This window comes from Malus domestica, chromosome 07 (genome assembly GCF_042453785.1).
Source record: "Malus domestica chromosome 07, GDT2T_hap1".
In the NCBI taxonomy this organism is placed as follows: Eukaryota; Viridiplantae; Streptophyta; class Magnoliopsida; order Rosales; family Rosaceae; genus Malus; species Malus domestica.
In genome coordinates, this window is record NC_091667.1 from 24,242,362 (window position 1) to 24,259,059 (window position 16,698).

General features: G+C 36.5%; 1 protein-coding gene across 1 annotated transcript; it reads right to left on the reverse strand.

Annotated features, from left to right (window-relative positions):
* Window positions 1-37: 37 nt before the first annotated feature.
* On the reverse strand, window positions 38-8,948 carry LOC103439481 (dihydrolipoyllysine-residue acetyltransferase component 1 of pyruvate dehydrogenase complex, mitochondrial). Its single transcript, XM_008378042.4, has 22 exons — window positions 8,368-8,948; window positions 7,353-7,403; window positions 6,862-6,916; window positions 6,752-6,785; window positions 6,474-6,520; window positions 6,305-6,349; window positions 6,070-6,143; window positions 5,642-5,711; window positions 4,245-4,436; window positions 4,109-4,153; window positions 3,922-3,995; window positions 3,324-3,393; window positions 2,732-3,127; window positions 2,166-2,226; window positions 2,038-2,082; window positions 1,859-1,942; window positions 1,512-1,588; window positions 1,346-1,408; window positions 950-1,020; window positions 743-864; window positions 569-649; window positions 38-440 (listed from the first exon to the last, which is right to left on the reverse strand). The coding sequence occupies exons 1-22, from the start codon at window positions 8,460-8,462 to the stop codon at window positions 382-384; spliced, it is 1,911 nt and encodes a 636-aa protein (XP_008376264.3). The 5' UTR covers window positions 8,463-8,948; the 3' UTR covers window positions 38-381.
* Between the last annotated feature and the right edge of the window lie 7,750 nt (window positions 8,949-16,698).

Genomic DNA, 16,698 nt, shown 5'->3' on the forward strand with positions numbered 1-16,698 from the left:
CAACTGAATGCCACAGATAAAAAAACACACCAAAATCTGCACATTAAAAAGGGAATTTATTGTTGAAAAATGGCGGATGTTTTCTGTGGCCATGTTTGTACATTATTCCCTTTTATTCAAGGGATGGTAACACTTGGAATTAGATGGGAAGTCATGCAAAAATTTTGCACCCACTGGTACCTCAATGATTTTTCTGCGTCGATGGACAAAGGAAGTTGGAAATTCTAGAAAACAAGGTGGCACAACAAATGCAAATGTACAGGCAAATCATGGGGAAAAAAATGCTGTGATCCTCTCGAACGATTTGAAAGAAACCTGCCACCACGGTTATTTCTGGCAAATCTCCTAGCCAATGATGAGGCCGAGGCTTCTTTCCTGTCATTACAAAAGAAGCCTTCGGATATCACTGAAGTTTGAACGTAAAGCTGAGAGGAACGAACCTGCAGGATAGATTGGGATTGTCTCATAAGCATATGTGAAGAAATCAAATGTATCAGCACAAATTACATTTCGTATCTATTTTTGTTTTTGAAGTTTCAGTTTGGAAGAAGATTGTAGCATTACGCACCTCCAACTTTTCCGTCAAAAACTCGATGATCAGCCGATAATGTCAAGTTCATTTTGGTGACAACTGCCGGCCTCTCAATTCCTGTGGTGGGGGGAGGGAAATTCACTTCATTTTCCCATTCCATAATGCATCAAATTTAGACTGCTGAGTAGAATGAGCAACAAGATATCTTACCGTCGCTTCCGATCACTGGTTCAACGACTTTGTTGCCTCTGCCAACAGCAAGGATACTGGCCTGAGGTGGGTTTATAATTGCACAGAAATGATCCACTGGAAACATCCCCAAGTTTGAAATGCTGCAGAACGAATGAGAAGTATTTCATAACTACTGTATTTGACGAAAGAATGGGTAAAAGCAACTAAGAATGCAATAAATTTCACCTGAAAGTTCCTCCTTGGAATTCATTTGGCTTAAGCTTTCCCGTTCGTGCCTTCTCAGCTAGTTCCTTGACCTGACAAGAAAATATCAACCAAATTGATATTTGAAGAAATGTTAATATGACTTCACTTCCAAAGGTAAAATTCTAACTGAAAAACATAAAAAATATCATAGACCAGGTTAGATTTTCAACTCATAATTCTACATAGGTATGATTATCGTATGACTTCGCCGCAAATTTCTCAATATTCCAATTTACCATGAGCATAGCAAGCCAGAGGGGATCACAAGAAACGCGTTTCTTAAGTGTTAGCACGTTGGAAAGATAAAAGGAAACAGAAAAGGTGGAATCAAGAATGGAAAAATGAACTAAAAAATGCTTCGATTACTGTAAGTACCTCTGCAGAGATTGCTGATATTGATTTCTGATCTGCATTCTTCACAATTGGAGTCATCAGGCCCTGTAACAGTACCCAATCGTAAGAATGGACACTGCACAATACTATTTTCTGTTCATATGAGGTGCTGTATAACAAGTTTAAACACAAAAAATCGGCAAATTACCTTCTCAGTGGCCACAGCAATTGATATATCAACAGAATCACAAAGAAAGACTTCTCCTTTTTCAGCATCCCAGTAAGCTGTTGGGTATTAGAATAACAAACGTGTTAGCAAGGTCTAATATTGATTACAAATCAGTTCCAGAATATGGAAGTGAAACAGAAAAAAAAAACTCAATTACTTTGGCAAATTCCAATAACCAATATATAGAAGTAAAAAAACACACAAAAAAATGAAAATTACTACTTCAACTGTGGATGGAGGAATCTCTAAAAGAAAATATACTCCATAAAAGTGAAAATGTTGGGCACCAATATCAAGAATAACTATCAAAGTGAAAGTTCTATTACCATTTGCCTCCGGTACATTTTTCAGTGCAACAGCTACAGCTTTGATAACAATGTCATTAACTGAAACTTTAACATTATGCTGTTCTGCAATTAAGGAAACACATAAAAAGAAATGACTTGCTAGATTCAAAAATTTTCAAGGTCAAGAATAAAAACAACTTGAAGTTCATAATCCATACCTATAAGATCCCTTCTAAGAGAAAGAAGAGGGTCCAGTATAACATCTGAATGGAATAAATCGACAAATTTTAGAAAAGAGAAATTTTAATTTGTATTAACAAATGACTTCACCAAATAGTTACATGACCTGATGATAAATATAAATGCGGTATGTTTTGTTTTGATTCTAGCAGTCTAGTAGCTATCACCTGCCAAAAAACAAAAAAACAAAAAACCATGAATCTTACAGTATCACCATGTATTCAACCACAACTTAACAAAGCAGACACTATTTTAGCAAATAATAAATGAGACCACGCTTACGGCCCAAAACCATCAAAACCAGTATGGTGTAATCAGAATAGATATTTTCACTTGACAAGTTAAGTACTGAGAAATATTACTGACAAAATTTTTGAAGAATAAGACAGTACATGTGCCACTTACAAATATTGAATCAGGTAGTCTATTATAACTATCATTTTCTTTTTTGTCATAATGGATTCTTACTTGGAGAGCCTTTGTAATCATGTTGATTCAAAATGCTGCACCTTGTACCACAAGCATGGCTGGCTTTAAAGCCATGCACATAATGTTGTTGTAATTTGATAGGTACGCGTCCATTATAATGAACATTTGAAGAATCAGTTCAAAACTGACAAAATAAATTTTGTTTTTTTGTCCAAATCTGAATATCAAGTCAATGAAACCTACCTTGCGGATTTGACTATTGGGAAAATCTTCAAAAGAATCTGTCTGTTTTGAAGGCTTTGACTCTGATGGCTTCGGGGCATGAGCACCTGATGCCTTTGACGGTGATGGAGTAGTCTTTTCTTTGGATGAAACTTTTGAACACCCTATTCCTGACTTGATTGCAGCTAAAACATCCCCTTTCAGCAATGTACCATGAGGACCAGATGCCTTCAGCAATGATGTATCCAATCCATGTTCTGTAATAAGCAACTTTGCTGCTGGACCGATCCTTGAAATACTGGTTTTTTCTGATCTAGTTACATCTCTAGTATCATGACGGACTGGTGTTTCTTCTTTGACAGGTGAACCACTGCTAACAGCATTATTTACAGTTTCCAGATCAGATGCATCCTCAACCTTGCCAGACAGACAGCATCATTGTCATATATCTAAGACACTAGAATAATTGGACTGTATAAAATGGGAAAGCATTTCATAAATTAACCAATTGCCAGACAGAAATAACAGCCATGTTACAGTGGCTCTAGATGTAAATTATCCTCAAGGACGAGTGAGAGACAGGTCAGAGTCCTACAAGTATCTTTGTACTTACTGTTACTGCAATTGGTTGGCCAACAGCTATATCCTTTGTACCGTCTGGTGCTAGTATCTTAGCCAAGTATCTACAACCAACATTTCATTAATAAGAAATTTTCAAGATTACCCACAAAAACAGCTGCTTCATAAACAATACTAAAATGATTTTTTCCAAGAGATTCACCAAAGCAGAAGCAGACTGATCACGAGAAATTATTGATACTACTTATTAGGTAAGAACCAAGATTTCTACAGTTGCACATGAGCATAAAGTTCAATACTACCAAGGAGATAACGCTTCAAAATTAAAATGAAAATCCCAATTCCTCATGTTTTCGCCATCAGTTACTACTTGGACATTCAAATACTAGTTATCAAAAGAGATGGTTCCTAATCCTATTTACAATGTTGAACACATATCGGCATATGTGAATAAGACACTTCATCAAATAGCCGCTGTAAGGCATTTCAACTGATAAAGCATGCCTTGACAATTTTTGTTCAATTGAAATACTACAACCAAATAAATAATAGAATTGAGACCAAGTGACAATTAGCATAAGCCAAACCAATGGAAAAAGTCAGCATGAGAGAGGAAACAAAAAAAAAATTACCCCTCTTCAAGACATTCAAATTCAATGGTTGCTTTGTCTGTCTCTATCTCACATATTATATCACCCACTTCTATCTGTTAGACAAGTAATCAAGAAAACAATTCATGTTAATACCGTCAAATTTTTAACGAATTCAGATGAAAAAATTTCCAAAGAAAATTCAAAACCGTAAATTCATATAACTAACCTTATCTCCTTCTTTCTTTGTCCACTTAAAAATGTTTCCCTGGCTCTGAACAGACACACAGGAATAGCAGCATTAAGCTCCTCTGGAGGGAATTCAACAATAATCAGTGCATAAAAACTAATCGAAGCCTCCTTACCATTGTTGGTGATAAAGCTGGCATTTCAATGACAATATGAGGAGGAAGTTCTGATGTGTTTATGCCCACAGAACTTGTATCTTGTACCTCCTCTTCCTTTCTGACATTCTGATGTGCTGGTATATCCTCTTTGACCTCAGATCCACCGACCACATTAGCAGGGAGGTTTTGGATATCATCTGCATCCTCAACCTTGTAAATGCACAACAATCAGTCTCTCTACAACTAAGTGCTTGAGTCGTAATCAAAGTAAATGCTTAACATTAAAGTCTGAAAGATATAGGCGGTAATTAGTAAAAAAAAGATGTGAGAAACCATGACAGTTTAACAATTATTAAGCAGAAAGTATATGTTTAGCCAAAGTTTCAGATAGTGGAGCAAGTCAACTTAGCATTATATTGGCTATTACATTGTCCTGTAGAATGTGATTATGGGCTTTAAATTTTCACTTTACAGGATTAACTGGACAGCATAGTGCTATTCACAGACCCATTTTTACCTCTCACACACCCTTGTTAATTTTTTGCCATTGACCTTCTTCAGTTCATTCGATCCGATGGCCAAAAATTGGGAGGGGTATGTGAGAAATAAAAATGGGTGGGTGGATAGCACTACCCAATTGGATAATGCTTGGCTCTCATTCCAATTTGCTCATAAGGAAATATGGAAATTGGACCCATCATGTGTTATGGACCTTGTGGCTTGAAAGGAATGATTTTTCAAAAGTAGGAATCTCAACAATGGACTTAAGGGTCCGTAGCCTGACAACTCTTTGAATGGCTACATATGAAACCAGCACGTTCATTGTATTCTATATTTGAGTTTCTTCCTTTTGTTTCATTTGTAGAACTATGCATACAGCTTGTATAATTAGGTCGCAGCCCATTTGACACTTTTCGATTAAATACTTATGAATAAAAATAGGGAATTATTATTGGCACTCCAAAAATCCAATTGTGCACCCCAAACTTTCTGTAATTAGAAAAGAAAAATACTCTTATGGAGGAGTGCACAATTAAATTTTTGGAGTGCCAATAATAGTTCCCTAAAAATAAATAAATAGACTTATCATTAGATTGACTTGGATGACTGTAATTTTTTTTCACAATTGAATTAAACTCCATCTCATATGTAGGGGGTGGGTGCGAGTAACTGGACATGGGTCTCCACAAAAAATAATAAAAAGGTCGTACCCAGTGCACAAGGCTCCCGCTTTACGCAGGGTCTGGGAGAGGTGAATGTCGGCTAACCTTACCCCCATTTATGGAGAGGCTGCTCCCAAGTCTCGAACCCGAGACCTACCGCTCATGGGCGAAGGCACTTGCCATCGCACCAAAAAATAATAATAAAAAAAAAAAAATTCAAGGCAATCATGGTTATAGAATAATCCACACTACCGTTATTGCAATAGGCTGTCCCACAGGCACATCTTTTGAACCGTCAGGTGCCAATATCTTGGCTAGAAACCTTCAAAACAAGAGTAGAATAAAGAAACGTCCATACTAGTTCAAAACATTTTAGATTGTGCCAGAATTGCGGGACTCGAATAGTTCTTGTGCCATGCTGTATAAGTTATAAAAAAAGAACATCATAGAACATAACTACGAATTGAAAAAAGAAATGAAGTCTTTGCAGTTTAACATCCAAGATGATGAAAAATAATGACAAAAAAGACAAAAAGACGAAGAAAAAATATTCTAGTAAAATAACAATTTCATTGTATATGCCAACACATAGGGAGTGAACATTGGAACTATCTAATGTATTACACCAAAGCTAAAGTAGATCATTTACTCCTCAAATTCAAAGAGATTATAAAAAATACCCTTCTTCAAGACTTTCAAATTCAATAGTAGCTTTGTCAGTTTCAATTTCACATAGTATGTCGCCTGGCTCAATCTGTTAGATTAAACAATAGTCAGGATCAGAACTGCGGAAGAAACCAACATATCGTTATCTGCTCTACCCTAAGAAAGGATATTTCCTTCTGCACTTACTAAACCAGATCACATGAAACATAACCTAGAACCTCATTTTATAAACCTTTTGGTAGAACTTACCTTGTCTCCTTCTTTCTTCCACCACTTTGCAATGTTACCTTGAGTCTACAAGTTAAAATGGTAAGTTAGTAATAATTATAAAAGAGACAAGTAACCTACAACTACTAATAAAATTATGGAGGGAACTTGGCAGATGTTTATGAGTGAATATAGTTTCCCACAACATTACCATTGTAGGAGACAACGCCGGCATCCCGATGACAGTATGCAAAGGATCTGTGATATCAATCAACTTCATGTTAAAAGAAATCATTCATGGACAACCATACACATGCATAATTAAATAACATCATACACAGGATAAGAATTGGAAAGTCCTCTCTGTCGATAATAAAAGGAAGAACGGGAAATAGGTTGGTAACATTAGTCTTTTTAATTTTAATTACTGACATCTTTTCAGTTTGGACTGGACTGGTAAATTAATCAGTCTAAGTGGAAATTTCGTACCTTGAGTTGAATAATACTTGACACCCGTCCAAGGCTGAAAATGATAAAAGCATCAGTAAATACTTTACCTAAGGGTAGCTGTGTGCCAAATATACATTTCAGACACTAACCTTCAGCTTTGTTGGTTTATCATGAACTCCAGTGAGCATGGACAAAGTTGCTGGCCTGATCAATTTAATTATCAGTAAAAGCCAGCAGAGAGAGAAGATAAAAATAATCAGGGAAGCAAAGTATAGCCCAAACCGACAAGACCTTACTTGAATAAGCATGTACATGTATACTGTACTTGATAGTAAATACTTACAAACTAATATACATGTTTAGATGAAAATCTAAACCCAGGTTTTAGTTTCAATTGTAGATCCTAACATGCTGAATTCAAGCCAAATTCCCCTCTTAGGGTAACGAAAACAAGTGGTTGTCAAAACAAGCCTCATGTAATTGAAAAATGGCAGGCCACTAGTCCTCAATTTAAACATCAACAACTTAAGGCAGTATAAATAACCATCCTTCCATGCTGGTGGATATAAGGGTGCCAAAAGTATGCATCCATAGCTCAACTTTGCAAAAACAGTGATGTAAAAAACCAAGGACTACAGACCTTAACGGCGTATCATCACCAAGCTCAGCAGAATTTTGCACACTGAAAGTACTGCACCATCAAATAAGAACAGAGATTAAATAGCTTGGACATGCAATCTGATGTAAAGGTATTATATTCACCATGCATCATAAGCTACAACAAAATCCAGTGCCCAGAAGAGTAGGGGAATCAGCATCCAAACTTACTTTAACATCAATGGCCAAAAATACTATAGCACCATCTACTAGTCAAGAATATAAAATTCTAAATGATGCTTTAAACTATTTTCTACTCGTTTTCTTAAGTTTCATATGTTTTAGGAATCATGAGCATTTTAGATTGATACATATTCTACATATGTGTCTAAGTACTAGGGGCGTAAAAATTTATTTCTAGTTTATTTGGTTGGTTCATCTTCCTAAAGTCTACAAAGCTTAGGTATTCTAGGTCTTGTTTGAAAAAAGTAGCGCTAGCATACAAATTAGGTGTGAAGCTAGAGAGTACGAGTGATCAGTTCAGCTAAGAATGCTGAAGTTGAGGACCTATATTCTAGATCAAATTCAATCGGCAACTTTGTCAGACAGTCGGGTTCAACAATTAACACACTCTACAATTATCAAAATCACAAAAACCCAATGCTATTCCATAAACAGAGAACACACATTTTCATCAATCAGTTAAAAACAAATATTCCTACATTAAAATTTCCAAATTTTCAACTGAAAAGTAGTTCCTCTAGCTTAAAATGGTAAATACGCCAGTAATGAAGCCACCCCAACACTTACCCGCCGATCCCCAACACCCCAAATCTCAAAATTCTCACAATTTCAATTCCAATTCAATCAAATACCAAATCTTTCAACAATTTCCCACCAACCCATTTCACAAAAATCAATACTTTACACTAAAACCATCCCATACAATTCATTAGATGACCAAATGTATCGTAAGTGATTGGAAAAAAAAGAAGGAAGAGAGAGAGAGAGAGAGAGAGAGAGACAGAGACAGACAGAGACAGAGACAGAGAGGGTACCGAGTGAGTGATCTGGTGGACGAGGAGAGAAGTCGAGCTCTCAGGAGAGACGGCGCACGGGAGATCACTGGGTGGCGAAGCCGTGAGAGCGCCATTTTTGTTTTCTTTTTCACAGAGAAAAAGAAAGAGACTTTTTTCTTCTTTTTTTCCTCTGAATTTTTTGCTCAAAGCATATGTTAGGTTGTGACAGATGACAATGAGTGTGCTGTGTACTTTGGTAGGCTGCAAATTTTGAGTTTTGACCCCAAAAAATGTAAGTTAATAATTAAAGAAAGTGTGCGCTCTCTTTTAACGACTTTTCCGAACCCACCTAACCTCCCTAAGTTCTGACACACGTTGTGCACATTTTTTTTTTTTCTGAAGATTTCAATCTGAATGAAGGAAACAATTTTGCTGGAGATTTTAACTCGAACAAAGAAAAAAAGAATATCCCGCACAATTAACAATGTAACTATTCTCCAAACGAACAATTAACACATGAATTAATTAAAGAACATCCTCAATTAGAACATCTTGAACTAAAACTGGTAGGTGTTCACACCAAACCATCTCAGCCATACATCCAAGTCCAGCATGCGCGAGTCTATCCGCTACCTGATTTGCTTTCCGATGAACTTGCAATAACCTTGTCTAATGAAAGGAGCCCAGAAAATGATAGGCCCACATTATTGCTATTATGTTGTAAGAATAAATTTATCTCTTTCTTTTTTAATGTATATAATATCGTTTGTTAGAAAAAAAAAATTATAGGATTTCTCCACACAAGTTCTAAATTTCTTTTTATAAGATATATGTTATAATAAATTTCTTTTGGTTATTAATTTTTGGTAATGTTTTGTGATAGTTTAAAGATGGGGAAATACACAAAAACATAACTGGTAATAAACTTTTATTGAAAGTAAAATTTAGGGAACAGTAAAGTGATAATAATAAGTGAAATATAAAACATGGTGTTTACCTTTTTTTTACTAAATTGGGCGTTCTAAAGGATTTATAGGGATGGTTTGGGAGTGAGGTGCTTAAAAAAAAAGCACTCATGAAAAAAAGCTGTGAGGGTTTTAGGTGTTTGGTAAACTGAAAAAAAAAAAGAGAGCTTATTTTGGAAGCTGCTATGAGAATAAGCTGAAATCAAAGGAAAAAGCTGAAGCTGCTATTTGCAGCTTCGGAAAACTGGCTTTTTTTCAAAGCACACGGAGCTACAGTGCTCCTTTAATGAAAAGACTCACTATCAAACAGTTTTTTTTTTCCAAAAGAACTTTTACAAAAAATTTTACCAAATGCTCTACTGATTTATTTCATAGCCGTTTATTCTCACAGCACAGCCACTTATTCTCATAGCAGCTTTTTTCCAAAGCACAACAATACCAAAGCACATTAGCTTTTTTCCAAAGCACAGCACATCTTCTTTGTATTAGATGTTAAAGTATGTCACCACATGACGAAGATTGTCTGACGTAGAAAATATGTGAAAGTGATTGTGTTTGCGCCTTGAATTTGATTCTAATTGGCCAGCCAAGGAACTTTTTCTCGACCTAGGATCTGCCGTTGAATGAACAACCAAATGATGTGAAATGGTGATAGAGTGAGAATTGGTTTTAATGACTTAAATTATGTGTGGGATTTAATATGACTAATATGGTCTGATATTAAATTCCTTCCACCTTCAGTTGGACCTCAGATTGAAATTTATAATCAATTAGACCGGATAGTGTAAATTCGGATACAAACATATGGTCTAATGTTGGACTACAACTACTACTAGGGTAACGTTTGAAGATGCTGGATGAACTGGAAGATGCTGTAAGTAGCTGGACGATGAAGGAAACTTGTTTTTTTTTTAATGCTGGATTCTCTAAGTATGCAGTTTGAACTATATTATTCTCGATTCTATGCTATTATTTATTCTATAAGATATTTGCTAATGTTCAGTTCATATTATATTGCTCCTGATGAATGTGGTGCTTTTATTTAAGGAAATCATATTCTAATGGTATTTTACACATTTCAGTCTTTGTCCTAACGTCGTGGTTTGAAGGATCGTATGCAGAATACCATGACGAGCTTGTTTCTCCGACAGGCGGCGGTTGAGGGAAGAGACGGCTGAGGGATATGAAGGAACCTCCCCTTCCTCGCCATGCCCTCCCTTCCCTTCTCGCTCTACCACTACCTTATCCTCCGCCACATTGTATAAATTCCATCTGTCTTTTTCATCCCAAGAAATCAATAGCATTTGGCCCAATGGATTTTTATATATATCCTTTACAGCCCAACGCCTTGGCTTGCAAACAAAGCTAAATTCTACTGGTGACTCTAATCTCTCTACAACTAAATATAAAAGCTCCTTAGGCAAATTTGCCCAATCTCTCGTCATAGTTTCCAACCCAGAAGAAGAATTATGCATGTTGTTTTTTACTTTTCAGAGAAAATCTGAACTTGGAGGCGCTGCTCGTTAGGCTTGGTATTTGACTGGAGGAGAGTTCATCCCTTAATCCCTTTTTCATACACAAATTATTGTACTCCCAAAAATAATAAATTAAATTACGTTAAGTACGTACAAGGAGTATATGCAGCACTGCTATCCACTACTACGTATTTAGTCATCAACATTGGTTTATATGGCTGCTTATTTAACATGACATTGCAGTGCCAATGACCAGACTCTACATGCGTTCTTAATTTTGTGGTGAATCTTCATAGGACTAAACTGAAGAGCTAAAGCTAGTATTCCACATGAAAGCCAATATAATTATTAATTAGGCGGGCTTTCTAACTCTTCTCTCTCGTTAGGATAATAATCTCCCCGTGAAATCCAAGACCACCAGAAATCTAGTATCAATAGGATAGAATTTGAAGAAAACAAAACCAACAAATCCAATATTTGACATTCTACCCTATTTTCCACGCTCTCGGCTATGCGTTTTGGTCGTTGGATGAGAGGAAATAAAATAAATTTTAATGATATTTCAAGATATTGTCATTGGTGCCATTCAATACTACGGTGTGTAGTATTCTTCTTCACTTGGAAGTGAGAGGTTTTAGGTTCGAATATCGTGGATGGTGAATTCGATACCAAATTAGGTTGCTCATTGTGTGGCTTAGCCAAACTCCCTCTCCTCTTATTGTAAAATTATATGGATGTCATTTGTTATTTAAATCATGATAATTATTTTGAGAGATTATTAAGGACTTATCCAAATTAGCTATTCCAATTTGATATGGTTGAGTTTACATGGGATGCTAATCTATGTGATCTGATGGAAGAGCTTCAGATAAGGGTGATGAATGATATCTTGGGCAAATGCGTGCATGCACTTGGTGTATTTGCATTGCAACATCAAAGCACTGGATAATATTGGCCGATATTTTCCTACGCCAACCAACACCTGATTGATGACAACAGCTTCAACAAACTTTATTATTTGATAATGGTGCTAGCATGGATAATTATTTCAGTGTGGGGTTGCTGTTACCATAAGGATTGGCTGATCTTCAGTTAGTATGCGGTGGTGATGTGATAATGATTATCACAATACAAAAAATTAGCAGGTGGGGTGATTTGGTATGTGTTATGCTTAAAGATAGCTTTAGCCTCTAAAGAATGGAGGATATGGCATACGAATCAATTGCAATTCCACACGTTAGAATTGCAATTAGCAATTTAGCACTCTTCACGAGTATCAGGCCGTGTCAAGCAACTATATGGTGTGTCTATAAATAAAGGAGGTTTTGCAACATTGGAGGGTTCTTCAACTCAACACACAAATTAACGCTCTATGCGAAACCCTCTCATATCCTGTGAAAAAAATTAACTGCTCACTAACCATTTCTCATTGGCAAATATTCAATTTGGTTAAACATCACTGTGCTAACAATTGGCGACACCTTCAGTTTGGTTAAACAACATTGGAGTCGTAAAACCTGTCTGGCCTAGGAGACCTTCATTTTGGTTAAACATCACTCTCCTATCCTTGTTGGTTATCTATGTCTCGGCGAACGAAGAATTCCCTACTGATCATGTAATCTCATCAGCTTTGACGAAGCGAGGTGTTCTCAGGTTATTCCATGTTCGGTACAACGAAAGCTAAACCATTTATTGAACTTCACAGCAAGGTTAGCAACCTTGTCTTTAGGTTAACAAAAACCCTAGGCCGAAAATGTTTCTTCCTCGGTCGTAATGGTTTAGCCATCCTCGGTCGTAATGGTTTAGCCATGCACGATCCCACGAAATGATTGAGAGCTACGACGGGTCGAAATGTAGTTGGTTCTTACTTACTCATTTAGCGCGTAACGTAAGACTTAGTAGTTTTTAGAGTCAACGGACATGATGGAGCAGTAAGCTTGATGTTTCTGGGTTTGCAAGTTTTTTTTTATTCTATAAAAAAGAAACGATATTACTACTTAAATTTATATTAAGAGAGAGGGTTTTAAACTTGGGATGGAATGGATTGACCAGGAAGAACCTAACCACCAAGGCAATTCGCCACACTTTTTTTTTTTTGAACAAACGATATTATCTACACTAAGGAGTGGGTTTAGCCTTACAATAGGCTAGTGATAATGTGGTTCAAAATTGCCTTTGGTGAGAATCGAATTCAATACCTCTCACTTACAAGTAAAGAGAAATACCAGCAAACTGTAATACTAAGTGACATTTCACTACTTAAAAAAACTAAGAAATTAGGGTTGCGCGCTTTTAATTATGATTTTTTTATTCATTTTTAAAGAAAACTAAGAAAACTAATTACAATCCAAGTTGAAATTTGATCAATTGAGACTTTATTATGTGGCACATGTCACGCCATTTGAACAATAAACAAGTCATTTTCAATTTATGTGAAAAAGTAGGTGATGTTGCAGTCCTATTAGATTAGGAATGTGATTGTGTAAATACTAGTAGATATGGAAATGTATATTAGATTCCTATTATGAGTAGATTACCTATTAAATGTTGTAATCTTTAAGGGAAAGGTTTTTACCTATCTTACTGCTATAAATAAAGGCACAATGAGGGTGGAATAACACAAACCCACAATTTCACATCTCTCTCTTCTCTCTACCATTGCCGCACCTTTCTCTCTCTCTATGGCCTTCATAATCGTTCAGTAAATTATGTCTACAACACGTTATCAGCACATTTTTGACACTGCGCTAAAGAGAGTTTATTCTTCAATTAGGGGAGTATTATGTTTTAATCATTCTTTTTATGATTAATTTATTATTTTATTGAATTGATATACATGCTATTGATTCAATTTAATTTTTCTGTGTTGAACGCGATACAACACATTGGAGATGCAATTCCGGCTTTCCAAGAGGAATCTTCTACAAATTCAAAGGCTTTTGTTGTTTTCTGCCAATCAGGTACGCTTAAAATAAAGGAAGATATTTGAAACGACCTTGTAGCATGAAAACATTCCCCATGATGCATGAACCCCCTATGTTTATATTCTCCTTACGATATATATATATATTGTATATGTTCATATATTTGTCAATATATATATTTGTTTCATGCATTACACAATTATATTTGCTAAGTGGAATATGTGAGTCAAAGTTTAGAATCAAAATAAATTAGAAGCAATTAGGGTTTTTCAAACCCTAGATCTTGAAAAAAAAAATTATTTTGGGGGAAGTTGCGATTGAGCCGCGGCTCTCAGCCATGCTAAGCCTGTAGCTTGAGCCAGTGACACGGACGACTTCAGTCATGCATCAGCAACCCCTGTTTGGATTTGCTGCACTTGTATTGGACCAGGCCTGATTGCATGAGTCTTTCATGCTGGGTTTCCCTTCCACATCTCAGTGCGTCGTTAGGTTTCTGGCGCAAAACCAAAACCAGCAAATGATGGGCTTATTCTGAGCCTCAGCCCACAAATCAGCAACCTTTGAGCCTCTGGACTTTGCTTCCACGTTTCGGCCCGCCTCCAGCAGCCTTCTGTGTTGCTGGGCCCCTTTCTTCCCCTTGGCCCACTTCCTGCTGCAATTGCAGCTTGCCTACTTGCATGGGCTGCCCCATGCAGCCATGATCAGAAGCCCCGCCGTAGCCTAAAATTGTAGGGCCCTATTTTAGACAGTAGCCAGTAATCCTTTGCTGGGCTACCTTTTGTTCTCGGCCCAAAGCCAATTTTTGGCTTTTTTTTTTTCTTTTCAGCCCATATTTTTTATGCGTTACTCACAGCACCCAAGCCCAATATTATTGGGCTATGGCTATTTGAATCTAATGCTAATTTTTGGCATTTTAAATAATTTTAACCCCGAATGTTATAATTATTTTTGCTTCTACAATCGATCCGGTTTGGTCCCGATTTATTGAATTAATTAATAGTGACTTGCAGTCCATTAATCTGATAATGAATCCAAAATTATTGACCTGAAGATTACTTTTGGACATTAACGATTCAATAATTTATTTTTATACTTTGAACCGTTGACATACTTTCGTAGTAACGAAGCTCTCACACTTGAGTTCCCAAAGAACCTCAAATCCACTACACTTAAATCAACATATTGCATTATATGTTCTTGCAGGAACCTCTCTTTTATGAACTAACTGTTCATAAACTAAATTGAACCTATATTTTCAAATTTAGTACATTTGAAACCCGAAGATTTCATAAAACAATACACCCATGAAAACCCGACGTTTTTCATGAAAACCATGTCTTAGAACTTGAATGTTCTAACTTTGATGCGTATGGATGATTCATTCCCATAACACCAATCACAATCTTGTTCCCTCCAAATTCAATGGATTGTCGAACCGTCACAAGTTTGATTTTCCTTATTTGGACGTTTCTAATAGAAACCACTTTATATGGGGTACAAGACGTGAATCTCCATTTGACTATCAAGTAGCTAAGAAACCATTGAAGCCAACAATGGCAAGGAAGAGATGAATAAGCCTCCGCCATGATCTTCATTCAAAGACTTATGCCCAAAGCATTACAAACGGAAGTACCTCATGAACAAGGATTCCATGGCTCTTTGGCTTGCTCCTATGGACCGTCTGATCATGCAAGACATTGCATGAAGCGCACCATGATTACGTCCATGAATGAGTACAATTCTGAAGTTTATAAATCCGATCAAATTTTGACTAGAAAATACTTTTCTTGTCCTTCCTTGTTTCTAACTCGCTCCTAAAGCAACAAGTGTACAAAGTGGAAGTTTACTAAATTCTTGGACCTGATTACTACCACAAACATATGGTAGAATTAGGGTCTGCCAAGGTATGGCATCATGCTCGAAGCGTGATCCTTGGCACCTAAGACCTAAGATTTCAAGAATAAAGGAATAATATTCCTAAGCCTTAACCCTGCAAAATCTACTTCCATCTCGATGGAATAGATCATTGGCTATGCACATGTTCGTGCCCCTACCAATGTTGTTAAGTAGGTACCATTCTAGAAGTCAATATGTGAGACTAATTTTGTTCCACCAAACATCGTTGGAAGAGCAAAATTTTGACATAGATGGCCTTGTTGGCTGAATCCCCTTAGTAAACCATTTACTTTGTGAACATTTTTCCATGTTATTCGATTCACGTTTGGTGTATGTTTTACTTATGGATAATGTTATTGATATTGTCCTCGAATATGAGTTAATTGAATCATGTTTCTTAATACATGTGACCGATTTAATTAAACACGTGATTAGGTAGAAATGTGGGAAAATTAGTTGTCAAGATGAATGCGTACTATGTACACTAACTTTACACTTAAATCACATCTCTAACAACGACTTTAGGTCTATTCAACCTGATTAAGAGCATTGGCACGCTCCTCGTTGTATGAATGGTACTGAATTACCATTTAAGATACCTTAAATTCTCCCTGTCGTTGAACTTTTAAGGATATTCGAGAGAACAATGATCATTAATGAAACCACTGAAGAAAATAAAGTGAAATATATTTGCACCAACTCAAAAAATGAGCATGAAGCCAATGGGTTGTCTCCTAACTGGGAATACACCACATGTGGCCAGCCTGGAGCTTGGTGATTGAGCAGTTTACTTGCTTTGGCACGACTTTTTGGGACACTTAGGTCGAACAATGATGCTACGATGCATCTCCTTACCCGAAGTAAGGATCTTGTGCCTACAAGCACACTTTGCCAAAGCTCGCTCGTTTGGGAAATTGATTTCTATATCATTCCTTACAAAGATACGACATGCTTCTATTTTCACAGTGGATTCAAGGGAATATATGTGGACTAATCCAACAAAAATGCGGACCATATAAATACTTATGGTTTTGGTTGATAAATCGACAAACTGGTCACATGTTTGTCCACACACATTGCTGCTAAACCTCCTGGCCGATTAAAAGTTCA